The sequence below is a fragment of the Lemur catta genome, chromosome 21 (assembly GCF_020740605.2).
Source record: "Lemur catta isolate mLemCat1 chromosome 21, mLemCat1.pri, whole genome shotgun sequence".
Taxonomy (NCBI): Eukaryota; Metazoa; Chordata; class Mammalia; order Primates; family Lemuridae; genus Lemur; species Lemur catta.
In genome coordinates this window covers 34,169,955-34,196,235 of record NC_059148.1, presented here as the reverse complement: position 1 = coordinate 34,196,235, position 26,281 = coordinate 34,169,955, and the positions used below count along the sequence as shown (strand labels likewise).

The window sequence follows — 26,281 nt, the reverse complement described above, 5'->3', positions numbered from 1 at the left end:
TGTCCCTTAGAACCCCGACGTCCCCCTCCGTAGCAATCACGCACCTCCAGGTGGATTTTGTTCTGAGCGTCCGCCACCAAGCCCGTCCGCCGCCTTTTGTAGAAGGAGCCGTGGAGGTGAACTGTGGTGGGCACCTTTAGGCTCTTCGCCACCAAGACTGTCCCTGAGAACGGTCCCCAGGGTAAGGGGTCCCCGATCGGCAAATGGGAAGAGGGACACAAGCAGGGAGCCCGGCTGTCATGGGGCTTCCCGGGGTGGCATCTCCCCGGCGGAGGGATGAGTCATCGTGTTCTGAACCCCTGGGGAAGCAGGGAGTGGAGAGAGTCCAAGCGGTTCAAGGACGCGAGGAACAGTCGCCGGGGAAGGGGCAGGCCAGCGTCCCGGGTCCCATTGGGGCAGGGGCAGGAGGACGGGGCATAGACGGACGGCAGCAGAAGAGAATGGGAGGCCAGGCGCGGTGGCTCACGCCTGTCATCCCAGCACTCGGGGAGGCCGAGGCTGGAGGATCGCTCGAGGTCAGGAGTTTGAGACCAGCCTGGGCAATATAGTGAGACCCTGTCTCTACTAAAAATAGAAAGAAATTATATGGACAACTAAAAAATCTATATAGAAAAAATGAGCCGGGCGTGGTGGCGCATGCCTGTCGTCCCAGCTACTCAGGAGGCCGAGGCAGGAGGATCGCTTGAGCCCGGGAGGTTGAGGCTGCTGTGAGCGAGGCTGACGCCACGGCACTGTGGCCCGGGCAGCCTGAGCCCCAGGTGACGGGAGGTGGCCTGTCCCAGGACTTGAGTCCATGCTCATGTCTGCGGGTCCCCCCAGGCTTGGATCCCTGGCTGGAGGGTCATCTCTGAGGCACAGCGCGGGTCAGGAGTCGTCTGTCACGACATTCCTTGAAATCCTGCAGTTCCGCCAGCCCCCCACCCCCGCGGGGACTCCGCAGTCTATCTGTGTTTGAGTCACTGTAGCTCTTTTTTTGTCAGCCCGGTTATTTCGGCTTGACAGGTAGGCACAACTGTCTCGTTAAATGCAGATATATTTGTGTGGGTTTGAAAAAAAAAAAATGGAGCATTCCATTAGCCTAAAAACATAAAAAAAGAGAATACCAGTAGCGTCTTTTGTTCGTAAACTCAATACATCAAGATTTGCAGGCCGGGCGTGGTGGCTCACGCCTGTCACCCCAGCACTCTGGGAGGCCGAGGCGGGAGGATCGCTCCAGGTCAGGAGTTCCAGACCAGCCTGAGCAAGAGCGAGACCCCGTCTCTACTAAAAATAGAAAGAAATTAGCTGGACAATTAAAAATATATGGGAAAAATGAGCCAGGCGTGGTGGCGCATGCCTGTAGTCCCAGCTACTCGGGAGGCTGAGGCAGGAGGATCGCTTGAGCCCAGGAGGTTGAGGCTGCTGTGAGCGAGGCTGACGCCACGTCACTCTAGCCCGGGCGACAGAGCGAGACTCTGTCTCCAAAAAAGAAAGATTTGCAGTCATTAAATTTAGGAAATGGGAATGGAGTCGTCATGACTTGTAGTTTGTGACCGTGAAATGTCCAGGTGTTGGTAGTGTTACGTGTCTATACCCGTGTGTTTTGCGTGTTTATAGACACAACCGTTCCTTATGCCTAGGCCTGCAATGGGTGCTTCGTGTGTGTCTCATTCGATTGTCACGGGGCTCCCGTGACGTGGGGACGATGCTACCTTTTTATAGATGACGCTGAGGCTCGGGGATGTGCCGGGCTGAGAGGCAAACCCGTGTTGCAACAAACAGCTGGTCTATCTGCAGGTGTTGGTGTTAGGCAGCGACACGGGTCTTGCAGCGGGGTCCCCGGGATTGTCCCCCAACCCGTCTGCCCACCCCCTCCCCGCCCCGTGCATTGGGATCCGGGGCCGGGGGACATAGAGGGAGGAAACCGAGATGGCAGGAGTCTCTTGGGTGATTGCGTTACATGCGCCCACTTATTGGGAATCAATAGTTTTCGTAAAACGAGAAAGATGAACGTTATTCAAACGCTTTTCCTTTGTCTTCTGAAGAGCTGCCCGGGGAGCCCTTGGTTGCCGGGGGACCCGGCGCTGTGACGGGAAAGAGGTGTCCCCTCCACTTCCCTCTCCTCCTCGCTCTGCCTGGACCCCAGAGAGCTTTTTTTTTTTTTTTTCTTGCGTTCTGACTTGTGTAACTATTAGTCGGTGGGAGAAGGAATTTGCATCTCAGGAATGTTGTTCAGGATGGCATCCCTTTGCAAACCTAGTCCTCCTTCTACTTTGTTTTTTTTTTTGAGACAGAGTCTGGCTCTGTCACCCGGGCTGGAGTGCCGTGGCGTCAGCCTCGCTCACAGCAGCCTCAACCTCCTGGGCTCAAGCGATCCTCCTGCCTCAGCCTCCCGAGCAGCTGGGACTACAGGCATGCGCCACCACGCCCGGCTCATTTTTTCTATATATTTTTAGTTGTCCAGCTCATTTCTTGCTATTTTTAGTAGAGACGGGGTCTCGCTACATTGCCCAGGCTGGTCTCGAACTCCTGACCTCGAGCGATCCTCCCGCCTCGGCCTCCCAGAGTTGCTGGGATGACAGGCGTGAGCCACCACCGTGCCCGGCCCGGACATAGATATCTCGGGGTAGGTCCAGCCTAGAAACCTAAGCAAGTTGCAGGAAAGGTTTAGATCAAAGTGAAAAAAAACGTCCAATGCCTTCCAGGGATTTAAGTGCCTTTTCCACGCAAGTTGCAGCAAGAAGCGAGAAACGGGAACAAAACGCAGCAGGACACGTGGGGACCCGGGGAGTGGGAGCCGCAGATACGCGTGTTTATGTCAATTTTTTAGTGTCACCTGCTAATTCAGAGTTGGAGCAAGAAGAGCATGGAGGGGGAAGGGGAGGGGGAGGGGGAAGCAAGAAGAAAAGAGTCCGGTTTGGACGAACCCACCCTCCGCTCTTTGGGGGCATGGCAGGTTTTCGGTGAGTTTTTGAGCTGGCATCGGAGACAGGGCGACCTCTCGGGCCAGCCCCCTGTGTCCCCGTCGATAACCGTCCGTTTGTCATCTGGGAACCAGGCTGCCACCAGCTGCTGCTGCTGCTTGTCTGTGGGGAGTTTTAAAACCTTGATTAAAAGGCCCCGGCTAAGTAGAAACGACATCCCCCTCCCCCACCCCTGGGCGCATAGACGGTCTCTCCGGGGACATCGCAGACATCAGCAGGTGCCACCCGCAGTGTCCCCTCCAGCCTGTGGTTGCCTCTGCTATTTTTAGCTGTTCGGTGGCCCCGTTAAAGCATGTCCACCTCCTGGTGCCGCGTGTCTGCGTGTCTAATTATGTCGGTGGCATTTACAAATCGCCGCGGTGCCGATGTGTCTCATTTGTCTCATTTGTCACAGCAAATCAAACACGTTGCACCCCGTCTCCTCGACGTCCCTTCCTGCCGAAGGCAGGGGCAGAGGAGGACCGTCTTTCTTCCCAAAAGCAGCTGGGAGACCTGAGGTCTCTCTCAAAGGGACCTCATGGGACGGCCATGGGCTTGCGCAGGGCTGTTGGCTTCTGTTCCGTCAACTTAGGACGCCAGTTGGTCGCCGACTCGTGTTTAGCGGTGGCTTTAGCTCCCAGCCACGGCTCGAGCTGGTGTGTGTGCAGCCTTCGAGCCGTAGGAGGAGGATGCGTGGAGGGTTGGGGTTAGGGGTTGGGGTTGGGGTTGGGGTTAGGGTTGGGCTTGGGGTTAGGGGTTAGGGGTTAGGGTTAGAGTTGGCGTTAGGGTTAGGGTTAGATTAGGATTAGGGGTTAGGGTTAGTTGTTAGGGTTGGGGTTAGGGTTAGGGATTAGAGTTGGGGTTAGGGGTTGGGGTTGGGGGTTAGGGTTAGGGTTTAGGGTTAGGGTTGGGGTTGAGGTTAGGTTTAGGGTTAGGGTTGGGGTTAGGGTTAGGGGTTAGGGTTGGGGTTAGGGTTAGAGTTGGGGTTAGGGTTAGGGGTTAGGATTGGGGGTAGGGTTAGGGTTAGAATAGAAATTAGGGTTAGGGTTGAGGCTACGGTTAGGGGTTAGGGTTAGAGTTGGGGTTAGGGTTAGGGGTTAGGATTGGGGGTAGGGTTAGGGTTAGAATAGGATTAGGGTTAGAGGTTAGTGTTAGGGGTTAGGGTTGTGGTTAGGGTTAGGGTTAGAGTTGGCGTTAGGGTTAGGGGTTAGGATTGAGGTTAGGGTTAGGGTTAGAGTTGGGGTTTGGGTTAGTTGTTAGGGTTGGGGTTAGGGTTAGGGTTAGATTAGGAATTACGGTTAGGGTTAGCGGTTACGGTTAGGGGTTAGTGTTAGGGGTTAGGGGTTAGGGTTAGAGTTGGGGTTAGAGTTAGGGGTTAGGGTTGGGGTTAGGGTTAGGGGTTAGTGTTAGGGGTTAGGGTTAGGGATTAGGGTTACGGGTTAGCATTAGGGTTAGGACCGACCGGACAGTGCTTTACGAGTTTGCCTGTAGGGAGGATGGCTTTGAAACCAGCCACGACCTCGTTTCTCGTTACCCAGGTGAGTGGTTGAGTGCCTTCTTCCAGGAAGTCCTTCCTTCTGTCTGCCCTGCCTCCCTCACGTGTGTTGTGGTTCAAGCCCATTCCCTGTTGATCAATCTTCCATAAAGAATAAGTGGTGAGGCCGGGCGTGGTGGCTCACGCCTGTCATCCCAGCACTGTGGGAGGCCGAGGCGGGAGGATCGCTCCAGGTCAGGAGTTCGAGACCAGCCTGGGCAATGTAGCAAGACCTCATCTCTACTAAAAATAGAAAGGAATTATCTGGACAGCTAAAAATATGTATAGAAAAAATGAGCCGGGCGTGGTGGCGCATGCCTGTAGTCCCAGCGACTCGGGAGGCTGAGGCAGGAGGATCGCTGGAGCCCAGGAGGCTGAGGTTGCTGTGAGCGAGGCTGACACCACGGCACTCTAGCCCGGGTGACAGAGCGAGACTCTGTCTCAAAAAAAAAAAAAAAAATTAGGAAATGCCTCTGGTAGCCCTGCTGGCTTGTGCTTGGATGCTTGGAGTCAGATTGAGCAGCTGGGCGTTCGGGAGGGGTCAGACCTGGCTTGAGTCTGCAGGGAGGTGCCGATCTGGAACATTCTGGCCAGCCCTGCTCTCAGGGACAGATGTCAGCGATCCTGTGCCCGTGCTGAGAGTTCACGTTCTTCTGTTAGCCCCCAACGCCACGCACCCCTTCCATCCGTCTGCCTCTCATGCTTGCTCTTTCCCTTCCCTGTCCTCTCTCTCTCTGCCCAATATCAGTTTCTGGCTCTTTCTTTTCTGAACCCCCCGGGGATCGGGGAGCCAGAGGCTGAAAATCTTTCTCTTTTCCTTGCAGCAAACAATGTCAGCTCGCCCCCCGTCCCCTTTGCCAGCGGTGAGGGGGTCACCCCTGCCTGCAGGGTGGAGCCCCGGGGAGGGCGGAGCAGCATCGCAGGGGAAATGAGAAACAGATGTAGGGACCTCGCTAGGGCAGCTGAGCCTCGTCACAGGCGTCGCGGGGACCCCGGGGGACCTGGAACTCCGTGGTGGCATCCCTCCGTGTGTTTCAGACTTCACGAAGCACGCGGGGTGAGCCGATGATTAATGGCCCTCGTGAAACTCTAATTATGTCACTCCACGGAACCCGTGCACATTAATTCTCGATTGACAGAGTGAGTAATTGAATAACGAAGGGGCCGCCGGTCCGCGGGGCTCTGTCCCTGCCCTCGTGTTTCCGCGACGCCGGGCCCCCTCTGCTGTCTCGCTCAGTCTTTGGACGGTGCCCACCCCCGGCCTGTCGCTCCTAGCGCCGGTGGTGGCCTGTGACCGCGGGCTGGCTGGCATCGCATTGCCCCGACGGAGAGCGGGGCCCGGGCGGATGTCACGCGCTGCAGAGGACGATTGTCATCTGATCCTGCCTTGTGTTCAGTTTTTTTCCCGGCAACCAAAGGCTCTTGCTAAGTCGTGCGAAAAGGGTGTGCGTTTGCTGGAAGGATCCAGGGAAGCTCACGGAAGCGAACGGCGAAGTGAAGAAGCAGCTCTTGCAAGAAGAGAGCGAGAGCCAGCGTCCGGGCTGCAGGCAGCCACTAAGGAGTTGCTGTCACCGCAGGCCACCACCCTCGAGAGGCAGCTCCGGCATCTGCAGCGTGTCCTTCGGCACCTGATGGACTGAGATTCCCGAGCAAGTCACGCACCCTTGGCAAGAGCGGGCAGGGGACTCTGGTTGACGGTCGCGCCGGGAGTGTCCCCAGCGGGAGAGACATTGGGCCTCCCAGCATCCGCTGCCGCACACACAGTCAGCGTGTTCGTTCCAGAAGGAGGAATGAATCGATGCTGGACAGACAGACAGACCCCACGCGGGCCCCTCACTCCCAAGCCCCGACTTCAGCAGAAGCGACATCCCCCGTGGGCAGGGGCTCCACAAGGAGGAAGGATGAGCACCCCCTGGGGCCAAAGGTCTGGACCTTCCTTTCTCCCGGACTGCATTCTTCAGTTTCCTTCTCTTTTTTTTTGAGACAGAGTCTCGCTCTGTCGCCCGGGCTAGAGTGCCGTGGCGTCAGCCTCGCTCACAGCAACCTCAACCTCCTGGGCTCAAGCGATCCTCCTGCCTCAGCCTCCCGGGTAGCTGGGACGACAAGCATGCGCCACCACGCCCGGCTCATTTTTTCTATCTATATTTTTAGCTGCCCAGCTAATTTCTTTCTATTTTTAGTAGAGACGGGGTCTCGCTCTTGCCCAGGCTGGTCTCGAACTCCTGACCTCGAGCGATCCTCCCGCCTCGGCCTCCCCGAGTGCTGGGGTGACAGGCGTGAGCCACCGCGCCCCGGACGTGCACCTGAATTATTAAAAGCACAGGAAGACCTCCGTGTGAATCCCAGTTCTGTCATTTATAAGGCGTGTTCCCTAAAACAGCATATTTGTTCTGGTTTTGCCTCTGTTTCCTCTTGCATAAAATGAGCTTAGTAATTCCCGGCTTGCCGGTTTGGAAAGCATTAAATAAGAAGGAATATATAAAGCACTTTGCATGTAATTGGCATTCAGTGAGTTTTAGTTCTGTTTTCCTTTTCTTTTGAACTCATGTTTTAGGAAGCTGGAGAATTTTCCTTTCTGGCGGAGTTAAGAGTTGGACACATCAAATTTGCCCATCTCCTCAGAACGTTCTCCAGAGTCATACAACACAGAGGTCGCACATAATGACCGATTCTTGACGCTCCAACTCAGTTCGAGAATTCCAGGATTGGAAATTTTTTTATTTATTTTTTTTATTTTTATTTTTTGAGACAGAGTCTGGCTCTGTCGCCCGGGCTAGAGTGAGTGCTGTGGCGTCAGCCTCGCTCACAGCAGCCTCAGCCTCCTGGGCTCAAGCGATCCTCCTGCCTCAGCCTCCCGAGTAGCTGGGACGACAGGCATGCGCCACCACGCCCGGATAATTTTTTCTATATGTATTTTTAGCTGTCTATATAATTTCTATTTTTAGTAGAGACGGGGTCTCGCTACAATGCCCAGGCTGGTCTCGAACTCCTGACCTCGAGCGATCCTCCCGCCTCGGCCTTATTATTATTATTTTTTAATGTCTGTAATTTTTGCTTCACTGTTGGAAGCGCAGAATTATCACGCCGGGGCGGTGGGAGGGAAGCCCAGGGGCAGGCTGGAGGTTCCCCGAGGAGACCGGCTCCGCAGAGGGACAAGGCACCGAGGGTTTCCCTGCCCTCCTCTGTCACCGTGAGTGGCTGAGGTCCCTGGGTCACCTGCAAAGACAAGTCAAGCAGAGCCTGACAGCGCTGGCTCTCGGGGTGGCTTTGATTCTCTGCCCGGCTGTTTAGAGAGAGCCCCTTACAACCTGTGTCCTGCTCTTCAAACAGCCAAAAGCGGTGTCATTAGAAGCCTCGGGCTCTGCTGGGGTGTTCCCTGGGGTCCACGGTGTCACCCTGTGTCCCTTGCTTTCCTGCATCAGCCTCACTTTGGTCCGGAAACTAAACTTGTCCGTTTCTGCGGATGCCATTCTCTCTTCCCTGCTGTTTTTTTTTTTTTTTTTTGTCCCTTAGTAGCAGGCTCTAGTCGCAAGGGTGCGAATGTTCTTTCTCTCTGTTTCCCCGACGACTTAAGCTCCGTTACTGAGTGCCCACGCCCTGTGCCACCGTGGAACGCCCCCCCCCCGGACCCCCTGTCCCATCTCGTGGGCTCCGGAAGACCAAGGCTACGCCTCAACCACTTCCTCGTTCTCCTAGACTCTGAGGGTCAGGGAGGACCTCTGACCTTCACAGGCAATAGCTGCCCGGTCACCGTGAGCAGACGTTCGCTGAGTTCATGCAGAAATTCAAGCGTGGTCTTGCGTGGTCCCCTGACTGCATGTGGGTCCCGGTGCCCGATGCGTGCAGACTAAAAAGGTTGGCAGTTTCTGAACGTTTTCAAGTTATGTTGACATGTGCCCTGGATGGTTGCTCTCATACCCTGGAATGTTCCATCTTCTCTCTTTCCCAGGTTACCAGGGAGTTTCAGGATTGGCCCAAAGGTGCGTCTCATCAAGAAGCTATCTATGCCTGGCACTCCGGGAGGCCGAGGCGGGAGGATCGCTCGAGGTCAGGAGTTCGAGACCAGCCTGAGCAAGAGCGAGACCCCGTCTCTACTGAAAATAGAAAGAAATTATCTGGACAGCTAAAAATATATAGAAAAAATGAGCCGGGCGTGGTGGCGCATGCCTGTAGTCCCAGCTACTAGGGAGGCTGAGGCAGGAGGATCAAAGAGGAGTCCGGGAGTCTGAGGCTGCTGTGAGCGAGGCTGACGCCACGGCACTCTAGCCCGGGTGACAGAGCGAGACTCTTGTCTCAAAAAAATAAAAATAAAAAAATAACAAGCCAGGTGGGGCCTGGTGGCTCATGCCTGTAGTCCCAGCTTGAGGCCAAGTCTAGAGGATCGCTTAAGGCCAGGAATTCGAGACCAGCCTGGACAACATACTGAGACCCTGTCTCTACTAAAAAAAAAAAAAAAAAAAAAAGAAAGAAAGAAAAAGAAAAAAAAAGCCTGGCATATTGGCACACACCTGTAGCCCTAGCACTCGGGAGGCCGAAGCAGGAGGATCAAAGAGGAGCCCGGGGGTTCGAGGTTACAGTGAGCTATGCTGGCACCGTTGCACTCCAGCCTGGACAGCACAGTGAGACCCCATCTCAATAAATAAATACATAGCTACATATGTAACTCGTGATGCGTATCCTTGCGTGGTTCTCTAAGAAGGGTCTCTAGAAAAATACTTAACGTTGATATATTAGTTTCCTAGAGCTGCTATCACGAAGTGCTACAAGCTAGGTGGCTTAAAACACCAGAAATGTACTGTCACAGTTCCGGAAGCCAGAAGTCTGAAATCATAGTGTTGGCAGGGCCAGGCTCCCTCCGAAAGCTCTCGGGAGGGGTTTGTTCCAGGCCTTTCTCTTTGCTCCTGGCAGCCTCAGGCCTTCCCTGGCTGTCTTCTCCTCGTGTCTCCGCACACGGCATTCCTGTCTGTGTCTCTGTCCAGATGTCCCCCTTTTTATAAGGACGCCCGTCATATTGGATGGGGGTCCACCCTAATGACCTCCGTTGAACTTGATTACTTATGCAAAGACCTCATTTCCCAGTCAGGTCACCTTCTGGGGGCAGGGGGAGCCAGGACTTCGGCGTGTGAATCTTAAGGGGACACAGTTCAGCCCCCCGATAGCTGGGGAGGGACACGTGTGACTCGCATTTTAATCTGACAGCGTCGGAGAGCCGCTTGGTGGGAAGGACAGACCGGGGGGGCGTGGAGCGTGGGAAGCCGGGGCATCTGGGCTGTCTGTGACAAAAGACATACTCAGGGTAACTGCCTTTGCTCTGTCCCCAAGCCCAATTTTTTTTTTCTTTGAGACAGAGTCTCGCTCTGTCGCCCGGGCTAGAGTGCCGTGGCGTCAGCCTCGCTCACAGCAACCTCAGCCTCCTGGACTCAAGCGATCCTCCTGCCTCAGCCTCCCGAGGAGCTGGGACCACAGGCATGCGCCACCACACCCGGCTCATTTTTCTTATTTTTTGTAGAGATGGGGTCTTGCTATATTGCCCAGGCTGGTCTGGAACTCTTGGCTTTAAAAGATCCTCCTGCCTCAGCCTCCCGAGTAGCTGGGACTGCAGGGACACGCCACCACGCCCGGCTCATTTTTTTTTAGAAGATTAATCTAACCTGGCAGGACTGTTCCCACAGAGCCATACTGCAACGCCGTTAAGTTTTACCTTCTGGTGTTTGCAAATGACGTTTGCATTTTTATTTCCTCCTCCCCCTGTTGGTGGCAGTAAGGGGACGGGCACAGCTCTTAGTGCAGCTGTTAGAAAAACTCTGACACCGTAATGAAGTTTGTGCATCCGCAGCTTCCCAATCTGGTACCTTTGCAGGGTTTTTTGTTTGTTTGTTTGTTTTTTTAATAAATGGGAGTCACAGTGGCTCTTTGCCAAGTTGTTCAAGCGCATTATCAGTCTTCCATGAAGTCTTAGAGACACTATGACAATTATTCTGGGCCAGGTGCGGTGGCTCACGCCTGTTATCCCAGCACTCTGGGAGGCCGAGGCAGGAGGATCGCTTGAGGTCAGGAGGTCCAGACCAGCCTGGGCAATGTAGCAAGACCCCGTCTCTACTAAAAATAGAAAGAAATTAGCTGGACGACTAAAAATGTATAGAAAAAATGAGCCGGGCGTGGTGGCGCATGCCTGTAGTCCCAGCTACTCGGGAGGCTGAGGCAGGAGGATCGCTTGAGGCCCAGGAGTCTGAGGTTGCTGTGAGCGAGGCTGACGCCACGGCACTCTAGCCCGGGCGACAGAGCGAGACTGTGTCTCCAAAAAAATAAAATAAAATAAAATATTATTCTGGAATGTGTTCGGCCAGACTTTTCTGAGGGTCTCAACGTCCCAATCCGGAGGCACAGGCCTGGTTTCCCGCCCTCCCCTTCTCTGTGTGGCCCGATCGGAATTTGTAGTCCCACATGTGACTTTGCATTTGGAGCAAGAAAGCCTCGCAAATGTTTTTCACATGATCAGCGATCAGCCCCGTGTTACAAATTGGCAGGAGCGCCCTTCTGTGGCTTCCAGCGTAGCCAGAGAACGTTTTCCTGTTTGTGCCTTTTGAGCCGCGTCTCCATTCTTGCTTGAACTTTCCGAACGCTGCTCTTTCTGGAAGATTTTTTTTCTTCTTTTCCCCGTCGATTGGCAGCTTGCGATTTTTATATGTCCCTCTGCACGCCCAGATGCATTGTGTCTCTTTTTCCTGGAGGTTTCCTGCTGGGGGGCGGCTGGGGTTGGTGGCTCATCGCCCCTTCCAGGAATTCTAGGCTGTCTTGGAAACTGCCGTCAGGAGTCTGTGTACGTAATCCTTGCTCTACGTATTATCAATCTGATATAGAGTTTGCAAAATGAAACTTTGTACGTATGAGCCTTTTTTTTTTTTTTGAGACAGAGTCTGGCTCTGTCGCCCGGGCTAGAGTGCCATGGCGTCAGCCTCGATCACGGCAACCTCCAACTTCTGGGCTCCAGCGATCCTCCTGCCTCAGCCTCCCGAGTAGCCGGGACGACAGGCGTGCACCACCACGCCCGGCTCATTTTTTTTCTATATATATTTTTAGTCGTCCAGCTCATTTCTTTCTATTTTTAGGAGAGACGGGGTCTTGCTACATTGTCCAGTCTGGCCTCGAACTCCTGACCTCGAGCGATCCTCCTGCCTCGGCCTCCCAGAGTGCCGGGGCAACAGGCGTGAGCCCCCGCGCCCGGCCCGGAGCTTGTCATATAAAGTCCCTACCGTGGAGTCCTGCGAGGGCGCGGGGACGTGTGTGTCTTTAGCCCGCTCTCTCTGCCCGTGTGCAGCTCCGTGCAAGCCCCTCACCTGTCTGGGTCGGTGAGCGGAAGCCGGAAGGCAGCAGAGCCCCGGCGCAGGCAGCAGGGCAGTTCCCTCGTTGTCTCTCTGCAGTCCTGCACCTTGGGCTTTTGCCAGACAGATTTTCCTCTTGCATTTTTTTTTTTTTTTTCTTTCTGTAAATGAAAAGCTTTCCCGGCAGACGTCGGCCAGGCGCTTCTAGGGCATCGACAGTCACCAAAAAAAGCCACTGGCTTCCCCTCCCCGTCAGCTGACCGTGCGTTTCCCCGCCCCCCGTGTGTGCTACCGTCTGCAGAAACCTGAGCCTGCAGCTCCCTGCCGGGGGGCGGGGGGCGCCCTGGCCTCTGCCCGCAGCCCCCCGCGACCCCTGAGCAGAAATCTGCCCCTCGGGGTGCCGTGCACAAGGGGCCGGTCAGCCGCTTTGCACCGCGACTGTGCACGGTCTTGTTTTCTCTCTCTCTTCTGCGGAACCTGGTACCGTCCCGGCTCTAGAGGCGGCATTCAAGGCCCTTGGAGACCCGACTGCGTGCGAACTCCCCTCTGCTCCGTGACTCCGCGCCTCAGCCTCCCTCTCTGCTCCGCTTTGCCCAGCCCTGTGCCGCCGCTGCTGTGCGTACATCTGTCACTCTTTGCTGTCACCCCCCCCCCCGAATGTCGTCATCTTACTCCTCCTCTTTCCCCGTTGCAATGCAGGGAGTCTCTCCCTGGGCTCAGGTTACCTGCTGCCTGGGGGGTAGAGGACGGTCCCAAAAGCCTGGGTCTGAGCCACCATCGGGCCGCTGCCCGGCTGCCTCTGGAACATTCCAGACCCTTCCTCGTGGCCCGCACGCCCTGGTAGCATGGCCGCGTGAACGAGGCGCCCTGCAACGCCGAGCCCAGGCCTTTGCTTGCATTTTGGATTGGATGCTTGTGGAGCAGCGTCCCCACGCGCAAGTCTGAAATCAGCGCCCCAGAGGTGACCGGTTCCCCTAGGGGACAGCTGGCCCACGTCCCTGCCTCTCGTCCCTGTTCGTTACCCGCGTCGGTTCCCACTCTGTATCGAAATGTGCTTTTTCTAAGAGGAGGTAAGTGGGGGCGCAGGAAGGGCTGGCCTCGCCCTGTGGGCCCCGGGGGTCTCTAATATGCATCACCATGGCAACGAGGTGGCCGTCCTGGATCACCGGTCCACGACACGAACGTTCCTGCCCACAGACGCCGAGCGGATCGGCCTCCGCTAGCTGGTGCGGCCGGTCTTGTCCTCAAAGGCGCGGGGCCTCGTTACCAGGGACCGTTGCCCGGCAGGGGCAGCGTCCGACGGCCACCATCCCGGCCCTTATGCACCTATCTGTCCCCCTGTCATCTGATTCCATTCTCTGTGCAAACCCGATTCCTCCTGCAGCAGGCCTGGGGGCATTGCCACCGTGCCCGAAGCCCGGCGACCCTGTCCCCCGGAGCCTGAGCTTATCCGTGCCACTCCGGGGTTGCCCCCTTGTCACTCCAGCCATGGATCACGCGTTCCCCTTTTTGTCCCCATCAGTCTAGCTAGGAATTTGTCCATTTTGTTCATCTTCTCAAAGAACTCACTTTGGACTCTGTTGATCTTATTTTTTTTTTTTTTGTCACCCTATTGTTTGCTTTCTGTCTCATCGATTTCCGCGCCTGTTTTTATTACTTCTTCTCCTGACTCTGGGTTTAATTAGCTGGGGATTGGCTTAAGCTTCTGCAAGTGGAACAGTAAATCATAGTTCTGGAACCTTCTTTTTTATGACTTTTTTTTTTTTTTTTTTTTTGAGAGACAGAGTGTCGCTCTGTCGCCCGGGCTAGAGTGCCGTGGCGTCAGCCTCGCTCACAGCAGCCTCAGCCTCCTGGGCTCAAGCGATCCTCCTGCCTCAGCCTCCCGAGTAGCTGGGACTACAGGCATGCGCCACCACGCCCGGCTCATTTTTTCTATATATATTTTTAGCTGTCCAGCTAATTTCTTTCTATTTTTAGTAGAGACGGGGTCTTGCTACATTGCCCAGGCTGGTCTCGAACTCCTGACCTCAAGCGATCCTCCCGCCTTGGCCTCCCAGGGTCCTGGGGTGACAGGCGTGAGCCACCGCGCCCGGCCCTGTTCTCTGTGTTTTGAATGACTGACCCCTATGTGCTGACACCATGGTGTGGCTTAAAAGCAAAACGCCCAGCACTTGGAAGTCACCGAGACTCAGGGTCACAGTCCACCTTCGTTGCCGGCTGGCTGTGCTCTTGCAGGGCGTGAGAAAGTAAATGCCATCAGGAGCCTGGGCACGCTCAGTCCCGGCACGGGGACAGAGGGTGACAGATGGCGCTGTGCCTCTGCACAGCCACCAATGGCAGCCCATGGGGAGTCTGTGTGTCCCCTGCCCACAGCACGCAGTTGGCACGGGGTCACCTGTGCGGGGCAGAGGTGGCGGCCTCGGGAAGCCCCTGAGAGGCTCGGGGCAGGTGGCTGTCTCGGCGAGGGGACATGTGTCCCCACCCTGCCATGATGGCGGTGGCCCTGTGGAGGGGCCTGTCACCACCCTGCCTGTCTGTGCTGGGCAGATTCTCCCTCTACCCGTCTGGGCAGCGCTGGGGGGCGGGAGGGTCCGTCCCAGCTTTCCACGTCACCCCCCGAGAACGCCGGGACTCAGGGCCATTGAGGAAGCTGTTCACAACCCCCCGAGTAGTTAAGGGTGAGGCCCGGCCTCCACCCCGGGTGTCCCGTCCCCGCGTCACTTGTCCCGGTGAGCTGAGCGCTCAGCCTGGCTGTGTTGCAGCTGGACGTGGCTCCAACAGGGGGTCATTCCTTCGCCCGCGGGTGGGACAGGGGACAGGTGACAGTGTGTGCTTCCATTGGCGTGTGCACGGGGCCCCTTGCCCGGCTGGCTCAGAGTGGCACGGTGCCGAGAGTGCAAGGACTCGAAGGCCACACGCAGCTGCGTGGCTTGAGCCCCTGGGCACAGCCTCTCTGAGTCGCTGGGGGTTTCTGGGCTGTCACTCAGCCCCGTGCCGTGTGCGTGTGTCGTCTCATTGTCACAGGCGGGGTAATAATGCCACCTGCGTTCTGCGTGCACGCCGAGGATCCGAGGAAGGAATCCGTGGGCAGCGCTTAGAGCAGCGGCTGGCGGGCGGGTCGTAAGCAGGCCACAAGTGTCACCATAAGCAGGTGACAAGTGTCAGCGATCGCAGCCATGTCCCAGCTCGCGGGGCTGTCGTGGAAACAAAACCCGCGGGTTGTGAACTCTCTGGAGTAGCGCGAGGTTTTCCGTTCAGTGTTGTCGCCGATGCTGTTGTTGGAGGTGTCGCGAGCGGCGGAAATGTCAGCTGCCTTCCCCCGTCCCCTGCTGCAGCCCCGCGGGTCCCAGGCCACCACCCCTTCGTGCCGCTAACGTGGGCTTCGTTCTGTCCCAAGCAGGCCAGGGACCTGGAGAGCCGCGAGGCGGAGCTGGCACGTCGCGACGCCTTCTGCAGGGAGCAGCTGGGGCGCTTGGAGAGGAAGGTGAGGCTCGTTCCTGGCTCCGTCCTCGGGCCGGGTCCTGCAGGCACCTGAGGGTCACACAGGCCCGGCATGGGGTGCAGGGGACCCGGCAAGCCCGGTGCCCAAGCGCCAATCATGCTGGGGACAGGCCCTCCCTCGTCCTACCGCCGGGACCCGAGACCCAGCCCTTCAGCTCGTCCTGTGCACAGAGATAATGGGGTTTTTTTTTTGAGACAGAGTCTGGCTCTGTCACCCGGGCTAGAGTGAGTGCCGTGGCGTCAGCCTCGCTCGCAGCAGCCTCAGCCTCCTGGGCTCCAGCGATCCTCCTGCCTCAGCCTCCCCAGTAGCCGGGACGACAGGCATGCGCCACCACGCCCGGCTCATTTTTTCTATATATATTTTTAGCTGTCCAGATAATTTCTTTCTATTTTTAGTAGAGACGGGGTCTCACTACATTGTCCAGTCTGGTCTCGAACTCCTGACCTCGAGCGATCCTCCCGCCTCGGCCTCCCAGAGTGCTGGGGTGACAGGCGTGAGCCACCGTGCCTGGCGATGACTGGTTTTTGATTGGTCCCTTTGTGTGTCGAATGTGGCTCTCCCTGCTATAGTTCAGAAAAAAATTTCCTTTCGCTGCAGGGCGGTGCTCAGACCCAGCGTACCTTTCTCACTCTAGTTTAGCTGCATCGGGTAAAAATAATAATAATAATAATAATAATAATAATACCATGCTGTCCTGCTATATAAACGCATTAAAGTCGTATTTATCGATTTTTCTCCCGGGACTCAGGGAGATCAAAGCGCGCGCTCGTTGCTTTTTCTCTTTAAGGATCAGCCTTTGAAATAAGTGAGATTTAAAGACACATCATGATGCCTTGTTGCAAAAAGCAACAACTCTTGAAAATTCATTGGGTAACTTGCTCACTTTCTTTTTTTTTTTGCTTTAATTTGTTGATCATGACAGATTTTCCAAAGAAACTGGCTTCAAACCTGGGAGGGGGTGGTTGGTCGGGAGATTTAAAAAAAAAAAAAAAAACGGTTCTTCCTCATGCCTGACACAGCAGCTAAATGCAGGCGAATCTCCCCGAATCATCTGTCACGGTTTGGAGCTTTGCACTTGGCGGTTTGCTCCAGGGGATTTTGTCACCGTGGAACCCGGCGGAAACTCGGCTCCCTGGATCTCGGGGCGCTGGGGACAGCGGGAGCTTGTCCCCTGCTCTGCGGACAGCCCCGTTGTCCACCTCCGCGGGGTGTTCAGGGGACAACCGGCCACCAACACGAAGCGCTCGTCAACGGTGACATCTTGCAGTCTGAGGAATGACAGGGTACCCCGTGAGCGGCTTCCAGAGTGGGCCCTTAACAAGCAAATCTTTCCCAGGGCTCATAATGACAAGGATCGCGATGTGACAATCCTGGAAAGGGTAAAAAAAATAAAAAAATAAAAAAATAAATCCGCCAGCCAGAGCTCCAATTATCACAGCGGCCCATATGGTCACGGGCACAAGGATTTTTTTTTTTTTTTTTTTTTTTGGTTATTTGTGCAATTCTTTGCAATGTTCCTCTCTGCTCCGCGAGTGCTTCCCCGTCCGGGCTGGGCTGCTAGAGGCGTGTGTCTATTTGCAGTGGCAGAGAAAGAGCCTCCGAGCCAAATTCCCCCTCCAAAACCCGTCCTCCGTCGTCTCTCTCCTCTCTGCATTCAGTGCTCTTTGCAAACCGATTCCCTGCTTTGCTGGAGGAGAGGAGATTCTTCCAGAAGAGCCATTCATTCTCATCTGCTCTCCCCCCGACTCATGATAAAGTGGAGCCCGGACTCCTCATATATGCAGACATTGGGTTTAAAAAAAAAAAAAAAAAAAAATCCAGGTTTTCAGGCCGGGCGCGGTGGCTCACGCCTGTCACCCCAGCACTCTGGGAGGCCGAGGCGGGAGGATCGCTCGAGGTCAGGAGTTCGAGACCAGCCTGAGCAAGAGCGAGACCCCGTCTCTGCTAAAAGTAGAAAGAAATTGGCTGGGCAGCTAAAAATATATATAGAAAAAAATCCTGTCCTTTAAAAGACAATATGAAATCCCCGCACTCGGGGAGGCCGAGGCAGGAGGATCTCTTAAAGCCAAGACTTCGAGACCAGCCTGGGCAATATAGCAAGACCCCATCTCTACAAAAAAATAAGAAAAATGAGCCGGGCGTGGTGGCGCGTGCCTGTGGTCCCAGCTCCTCGGGAGGCTGAGGCAGGAGGATCGCTGGAGCCCAGGAATTGGAGGCTGCTGTGAGCGAGGCTGACGCCACGGCGCTCTAGCCCGGGCGACAGAGCCAGACTCTGTCTGCAAAAAAAAAATAAAAAATAAAAAATCCAGGTTTTCCTATATGATGGCGAGCAGTTCTTCATGCTTCCAGAAGGAGCTGCAGCACCACGATCTCTCTTTTCTGACTCTTAAACGCAGCATTTTGCTGGCGATAATAAAAAAACAAACAAACAAAAAATAAGGAAACCACTTGCACCATCTCGGGAACCAGAGATCGGTCCAGGAGTTAGAGGGGCTTACACGGGAGCCAGAGAAAACAGGAGACAACAGGCCGGATGATGAGGCTTTGATTGCGTTCGTCTTGGGAAAGGTTTCCCATCTTCTCCGTGGATGATTTTGTCCCCGTCGTCGTGGCTGGGAAGACGGGAAAAACGCAGAACCCGACAATCTTTTTTTTATTAGCTGTCGCTTTTGCACCTTTCCGCCCTCGTTGGCTCAACACTCACAGACCTTGACATTTTCCAGCTTCTGTGCACACGGCTCTAGGACCGTGCGATCGTCATGCTGTTTTCCTTTTTTTCTTTTTTTTTTTTGTCCTTCCTCCCGTTTTTCTTTAAGTTTAGAAATTGACATGCAGACCCCTTCCAGGGCAACGTTGGATCAGTTTCGCTGTCATCCTTGATCGCCTGAAACGGTGCCGAGTGTGGTCGTGGTGAGAGCAGGTTGGGATCGGGCTTTTGTTTTGTTTTGTTTTTTGACACAGAGTCTCGCTCTGTCGCCCGGGCTAGAGTGCCGTGGCGTCAGCCTCGCTCACAGCAGCCTCAACCTCCCGGGCTCAAGCGATCCTCCTGCCTCAGCCTCCCGAGTCACTTGGACCACACGCATGTGTCACCACGCCCGGCTCGTTTTTTCTATATATATTTTTAGCTGTGCAGCTGATTTCTTTCTATTTTTAGTAGAGACGGGGTCTCGCTCTGTTGCCCAGGCTGGTCTCGACCTCCTGACCTCGAGCGATCCTCCCGCCTCGGCCTCCCAGAGTGCTGGGGTGACAGGTGCAGATTCCTCATTCTTAAGGGAATCCTAGGGACTCCTTCACTGGGGTGTCACCTGAACACACTTACAGAACGTGTGTGGATATTCAGTTGTTTTCCTTCCTCTTCGCCCTGAGGCAGTTCATCCCATTAGTGGACAACGTAGCTATTGTCGATGTTGAATTAGATGCTGTAAGAGCAGGAGCCTCTCTGTGCCTCTATTAATGTTCAGCTCCTCAGAAGGGACAGGGAGGGACGAAAGGTGGGAAGCGGGTCTGGGCCGACCTGTGCTCTCCAGCCTCGGGGGCCGGGCTGGCTCCTGGTGGCCACGCTTGTGTTTCTGGGGACTCTCAGACCGCGGGATCCTCCTCTAGCCGCTCAGTCTGTGGTTTGCCGAAAGCCCCCTCCTGTCTCCTCTGCTAAATCGGACATTGTCTTGTCTCGGGCGTCTTCCCATTTCCTCGGGGTTCATTCACGGTGGCTTCACGTTCTGCCACAATCTCTTCCCTGACTTGCCGTTCAATCCCCTCCTATCACTCTCCGATTCCCCCTTTTCAGCCTCAAGATCGTCCTCCCTGATAGAAGATGGAAACTGAGTCTTTTCTTTCTCTCCGTCATCTGTTGACCGAACACCTGTCACCCCAATATGGGCCGGTGCCTCTCGTTCCTGTCCCTCCTAATCCAATTTTAAAAGCCCCCCCCCATTTTTTTTTTTTTGTCCTTAACAATTTCCAAAGGGCTCGGCTTGTCTGGGCCTCAGCCCTCCTGGCCCTGTTCCCGCAGGCCGGGGCCACTCCCAGCGTTTCTAGATGGTTCCGTGTCCCTCCCGCCCTCTGTCACAGCGGGTGCTTCTGCAAAACCTCCCTGTGCAGGGACATAGAGACCCCTGGGCCGGAGGTCCTCGGGGGTCTCACTCCTAGAAGCACGTGGTAGAATTCACCTCCGTACTCTTGTTTAGAGCCCAGGAGACGTGACGTGCTCTTCCGAGCGAGCCCTGTCCCCGAGCACAGCAAGCAGCGTGGTGGCATCATTTTTAGGCACAGAGGGGCTGGGGACAGCTGGCAAAGCCCCTTTTCCCTTTTTGAAATCATCCGTCTCTGTGTTTCTCAGGAATTTGTTTCCAAAGACTCCTGTGTCCCTTACACTCTCTCCTTACAGAGCACCGGTTCTCAACTCAAAAGGGTTTTGTCCTTCCCGGGGGACATCTAGCGGGGACAGGCCAGGGACATCACCGTCCACCCTGCAGGGAACCAGGACAGCCCCTCACGGCAGGGAATCATCTAGCACAAAACGTCAGCAGCAATGGCACGCACCCCCAGTCCCAGCTCCTGTCACCCCAGCACTCGGGGAGGCCGAGGCGGGAGGATCGCTCGAGGTCAGGAGTTCGAGGCCAGCCTGGGCAACAGAGCGAGACCCCGTCTCTACTAAAAATAGAAAGAAATCAGCTGGACAGCTAAAAATATATGTAGAAAAATATTAGCCGGGCGTGGTGGCACGTGCCTGTCGTCCCAGCGACTCGGGAGGCTGAGGCAGGAGGATCGCTGGAGCCCAGGCATTTGAGGCCAGCCTGGACAATGTAGTGAGACCCTGTCTCTAAAGAAGGAAAAACAAAAATGTCAATAGTGTCAAGGTCAAGAAAGTGCGTTCTAGAGCAACTTTGTCCGGCTCTTGTGTAAGAGCCCGGAATCCCTTGAAATCTTTCTGATACGAGGATTCTGGACACCCCCAAGCGTAGAACATTCCGGACCCGAGCTGCCAGGAACGTGGGGATCACCTGCTTGTTCTCTCCCTGGGCCGGGCTCAGGTCCGGCACCTTGTTACTTTGGAGAGCCCGGCTTTGCACCCCGAATTTTAGAGGCAAGGGCCCAAACGAGACCTTGCTCAAGACAGGCCCGTATTGCCTTTGACGAGGGCTCCTCATCTTGTCCCTTGGAGTCAGGGCCAGCGGGGAAGCCACAGTCCCGGGGCAGCTGTCACTCGCAGGCATCCGTGGTCACACGAGCGTCTGTGTGTCCTCGCAGCCGCCGTCCCTGTCACACCAAGCGTCATGGGTCGCAGAGCATTTTAGGGTGTTCAGAGAGTGAAACGGAGGTCCCGTCACGGAAGCCCCGCCGTCTTCTCCAGGCGAGAACCAATATTTTTAGCTGTCCAGCTAATTTCTGTTTTTAGTAGAGACGGGGTCTTGCTACATTGCCCAGGCTGGTCTCGAACCCCTGACCTCGAGCGATCCTCCCGCCTCGGCCTCCCAGAGTGCCGGGGTGACAGGCGTGAGCCACCGCGCCCGGCCCCCAGCCAATATCTTTTGCTGTACTAATGGCATCCCACGAGAACACCAGCTTTCAGTAGAATAAACAGGATATATCGTGGAATCTGCCACCTTGCTGGTGGCTGGATATCACCGAGGGACTCTGCCCAGCCTGGCATGATGGCACACGCTTGCCTGGATCCTTCCCGTGAGCCAGCTGCTGGCTCATGTGGCCGCCACTGTGCAGATACTGGAGAAACGTTTGTTGAATGAATCACTGAGCCAATGAGCTCACGGCAGAAGGATGCTTTGTTTTTTTTTTCTTTTTTTTTTTTCTTTTTTAATTTTTCGAACCATCAATATTTTCTTTCAAACGATGCTTTGTGATCAAGTTGTCACACACCCCGGTACGCAAAAGCAGGCGTCACGGTGCACGGGGCTTGGAAGGAAGCCTGCTGCATTCAGCTGCCACCGAGGAAGCAGAGAGGTGCCGGGGAGGAGGGTGCGAGGGTTGTTTGAGTCTAGCAAGCAGCAGCTCAGCTCAGTCGCCAAAACTCCCGGGATGTTGGTCCTGCCCGTGCAAACCGCGGACGAGGTAACACACACACACAGCCCGGCCTGCCAGAAGCGTGACGGTGCTGTGCCGTCACTTCTGGGGCCTTGCGTTTTGTCACATTTCCAGAAAGCGCGATGCCACGCGATCGTTAACCTGTTAAGCTTTGCCTGGTGGCGTTTCCCCGGAGACGTCTCACTTCCCTCGTCACCAGGGGCTCTTAGGATCACGGGTGGCACTTTGAAACGGGGACGTTGTCGTAGGCTGCGGCCACTTTCCCACCGCCCCGCCCCTCCCCCCACGAGGGGACTGGCGTGCGCTCCGGTGGGAAGTGGCAGTCACGTCCCAGAACTGCGTGGCCCAGCAGCGTGTGACAGACACGTTTGCTCCATCGGGGCAAGCAGATCGCTTTTGTCTTGCAGGCTGCCTCTCAGGTACGGAAGTGATGGGAGGCAGAACGAGAACGATGACAAAAGTCTGGCGGGGAGAGAAAAAAAAAACAAAACTGGATCAATAGAATTGAAAGAGAGAAAGCGGCCAGGTGACTCAACAGTTTGGGGACCAGGAGCGGAACGGAAGGAGCAGTTTAAATGGAATCAGAGAGGCAGCCGGGCCGGGCGCGGTGGCTCACGCCTGTCACCCCAGCACTCCGGGAGGCCGAGGCGGGAGGATCGCTCGAGGTCAGGAGTTCGAGACCAGCCTGGGCAATGTAGCGAGACCCCGTCTCTACTAAAAATAGAAATTATATAGACAGCTAAAAATATATATAGAAACAAATGAGCCGGGCGTGGTGGCGCATGCCTGTAGTCCCAGCTACTCGGGAGGCTGAGGCAGGAGGATTGCTTGAGCCCAGGAGGCTGAGGTTGCTGTGAGCGAGGCTGACGCCACGGCACTCCAGCCCGGGCGACAGAGCGAGACTCTGTCTCAAAAAAAAATACATTTTTCATGATTCTGTTGACTGAAAGAACACTGGACATGAAGGCAACTCCGTGTTAATGAGTACCCTTTGACCTCCGTCTTGGTTGCTAGGAAACCATCGCTCCTTGCAAAGCGGCAGTTTCCCACGCTGGGGCAGGAAACTGTCAAGGTGAGGCTGGGACGCCGGGGCCAGGGTTCCTGAGGAAGTACTGAGTGGTGGCCTGGCCGGGGCCCACCCGAGGCCAAGCTGCGAGATGGTCCCCGTTGGCCGCTTCTGTTCCTTTTCCCGGGCTGCGTGCTCGTCGCCGGAGATCCCGCATTGCACAGGATCCGGAATGTCCCTGCCCTGGTGCCCGCTGAGCGTCCAGTGGGCGAGCCGGCCACCTCCCTTCGTGATACAGTTGGGCTGAGAAAGTGCTCCGAGAAGAGTCCGGGGCCGAGGCGGCGACCGGGCAGCCTCTGGCAGTTCAGGAGGGCTTCCTGGAGGAGGAGGCGCTCGGCTCCCGTCTGCTATTCCGTGCGATGCATTTCGCCAGACTCTTCTCTGTTTAAGTTCTGCTCAGAGTCTCACTCTCTGGACGGACCCGGACGTATCGAACTGCCGCCTTGCGGATGCTTTGTTAGGTTTTTTGCTGCTAATTAACAACACGGTGGGGACATCCCCCGCCTGCCTTCCGGAAAGGCTTGGCTGATTCGCACGCACACCCCGACGGCGTGCGACAGGCGTTCGGCATCTGGATCTTTCCATCTCGGCCCGTCCGATGGGCAAAACGCACCTCGGGTCGTCTTGGAATGGTTTCTGGTTCGTGGTGGGGCGGAGGGTCTGTCCCCGAGGTCCTTGGTGACTCGTCCGGGTGGCAGGTCTGGACCCTGCACGGCCGGGTTGCAGGAAGAAACCGTGTTGGATCCCCCAGAAGAAGGAGCAGCACAGACAGGCGTAGGGGGTGTGAACGGCGTGGCACGTTCTAGAAGGGGCCCCTGGATCATGCCCGAGGGAAGCAGGGAAACTGAGGCCGGACCGTGGCCGGATTTCCCGGGGCGGACTGAGTGTCATGCGGGAGGTGGCACTTGAGTCCTGAATGTCACAGGGGCCACCGATGGAATCCAGAGCCCCTGTGTGTGGCGTTTGTCCTACCTGCCACGTCCCGGGTGTCCCCTGTACCTGCAGCGGGCTGGTGGCCCACCGTGTGGGGATGCAGGTGCCCGACGATGACAGCAAGAGAGCCACCCCCACCCGGGCACCGGGACCCTGTGCTCCCTGGAGCCCCGAGGCTCCCCGGTGGGCCTGCAGGTAGCGAGAAGGGGTGTGACGTGGCCATTGTCCCAAACGCGGGAGGCAGCGTGGGGCAGGGGAGAGAGGACAGCTCCCAGGTTTCCACCTGCGTTTCCCTCCCAGCCCTGTCCCTTACCGGCTCGTCATGTAGCAGGTAGGGGACAGGTGGGGTGGACATTTAGCACCCCCCTCCGCCCCGAGCCTTCAGTTCACGCGTGGGGACATCTACCCCATAGAGCTGTCGTGAGGACAGAGCAAGAGTGTGCTGCCAGCAGGCTTTGTCACGACTGAAGTCCTCATGGACAAAAGTCTCCGTGTCCCCTTGCAGAGCTTTGACGTTGAACTCCGACCCCGGCCTCAGCTCTGACTCGTTTTCCCCGATACTTAGGGATTAATTTCTTTTACTAGTCAGTCGTCGGTCTTAATCCTCGCGATCGCGGCGATTCATCCACCGCCCACTCTCGCGAGACACACGGCAGCGACGGTCTTTTCCATTCGTCACGGTGGTCTTTGGAAGGAAGGGACGTCACCTGCCTTTCAGACAGGAGCTTCTGGAACCTTCTACGGTGACGTCACATCGCCAGGGTTTCTGCAAGAGCAGGACTGTCCTTGCACGGGGCGGAGCGGGGCGGGGGGGGGTGCTCCGTAACTTGAGGTTGGCCGTGGGGTCAGGTGACCCTCGAAGGTGCTGCCGGGTCCCTTCAAGACGGGTGTGTCCCCCCCCCAGCCACGGCTGTCACCACCCTCCTCGCTCCCAGCTGCGCTTTGCAGCCTGTCACCCAGCCGCCGCGTGACTTGTGCATCCCGGTGTCTAGCCCCGAGCCGCCGCGTGACTTGTGCATCCCGGTGTCTAGCCCCGAGCTTGCCTTATTTATGAGATGCTGCTTAGAACCCGTGTCCGCGTCCCCGGGGACCGTCACCTGTGAATATGAAAATAGAACCTTTCGGAAAATTCCTCCTCCAAAGCCCCCGAACCTCAGGCTCAGGGAGGTTTCCTCGGTTCCTTGTGACATTTCCCGTTTGCATTTGCACAGCTCAGACAGCAAACGTCGCACCGAAGGGTCACGGGTTTAGCTTCCCTTCTGTCCCTGTGTCCTTTAGTTCGCGTCTTCGCTGCCCCCGGGCATTGGTGGTTTTGTTTTGTTTTTTTTTTTTTAGAAGGAGCAAGCGGAATATTCGTTGGAATCCGTTAATTTTCTTCCTAATCAAGCGTGCGAAGGAATCATTTGGGAACAGCACACAGTAGGTGCTTATAACACGGCGGATGTCCCCCCGTGTAGCTTAGGACGCATCCTGCAAGAAAAACAAATCCTTTCCAGGTGACTCTTTTGCAGCCTTTACTCAGCATTTAGGAAGGGGCTTTCACGTGCTCAGTGCCGGCCACTCTGGCAATCCAGGAGGGCGGCATGACTTTTCACCCGGGTGATAATTCGTACCGCGTAGACACGAAACCGCGTTTCCCCCGCCCATCAGCTACCGGCCGGCCTTCCGAAACTGCTCCAGAGTCGGAAATGAGAATTCACAGCGGCCGGGCGAGGTGGCCCAACGCCTGTCACCCCAGCACTCCGGGAGGCCGAGGCGGGAGGATCGCTCGAGGTCAGGAGTTCGAGACCAGCCTGGGCAATGTAGCGAGACCCCGTCTCTACTAAAAATAGAAAGAAATTAGCTGGACAACTAAAAAAATACATAGAAAAAATTAGCCGGGCGTGGTGGCGCATGCCTGTAGTCCCAGCTACTCGGGAGGCTGAGGCAGGAGGATCGCTTGAGCCCAGGAGTCTGAGGCTGCTGTGAGCGAGGCTGATGCCACGGCACTCTAGCCCGGGTGACAGAGCCAGACTCTGTCTCAAAATAAATTAAAAAAAAAAAAAAAAGAATTCACAGGAGTTGACAAACCATGAAGGAAACTTATCCATGTGAAGGACGAGGCAAACAAAAGCAGGTTTGCTGTTTTTATTGATTATTGACATTAAGGATTGTTACCATGTCAACAGTGTTTCGAATTATTTGTCGTAGCAAAGAGGCCCATGAAAGAAATGGGTGCGAGAAACGGCTGGTTAGAAAGTTCTAGTTTACACGACCATTTTGTCCTTCTGACTCCAGCGGCAGGGCTCATTGTCCCCTTGAGTTTTTATTATTATTATTATTTTATTTTATTTTATTTTTTTTGAGACAGAGTCTCGCTCTGTCGCCCGGGCTAGAGTGCCGTGGCGTCAGCCTCGCTCACAGCAACCTCAACCTCCTGGGCTCCAGCAATCCTCCTGCCTCAGCCTCCCGAGTAGCTGGGACTACAGGCATGCACCACCACACCCGGCTCATTTTTTCTATATATTTTTAGCTGTCCATATAATTTCTATTTTTAGCAGAGACGGGATCTTGCTACATTGCCCAGGCTGGTCTCGAACTCCTGACCTCGAGCGATCCTCCTGCCTCGGCCTCCCGGAGTGCTGGGGTGACAGGCATGAGCCACCGCGCCCGGCTGGGGACAACACATTAACGGGTCGCACCCCTTGCTAGGAGCTCGCGGTCCCGTGCAGGGGACAGCTGGGTGACCAGCATATGCCGCAAGGTGGGGGCTTCGGCCTGAAGGTGGTTGCAGCAGGGCCTGGGGGCAGGGGTGAGGCGCGCTGAGCAGGGCATGGACAGGCCGGGGGCGTCCAGGGGGTCGGGGTGCGGCGGACGGGCATGTCCTGCCTCGATGCCCCCTCCGGGGGCTGCCAGGTGGCTCCCTGGCCCCGAAGGGGCGGCCTGCTCCGGGCTCGGAGC

The 26,281-nt window shown here is 55.9% G+C and overlaps 1 protein-coding gene across 3 annotated transcripts in view; it reads left to right on the top strand.

Annotated features, from left to right (window-relative positions):
* CHCHD6 (coiled-coil-helix-coiled-coil-helix domain containing 6) overlaps window positions 1-26,281 on the top strand; it is a 70,575-nt gene that overhangs the window by 26,110 nt on the left and 18,184 nt on the right. The window contains exon 5 of one of the 3 annotated variants that reach the window (XM_045534263.1): window positions 15,199-15,282. The exons of 1 other annotated variant lie outside the window; for it this stretch is intronic. In XM_045534263.1, coding sequence (XP_045390219.1) covers window positions 15,199-15,282 — 84 coding nt within the window. Of the gene's footprint in view, window positions 1-15,195; window positions 15,283-26,281 lie in introns of all 3 variants that reach the window. One more of the 3 variants, XM_045534262.1, reaches the window with a different exon arrangement.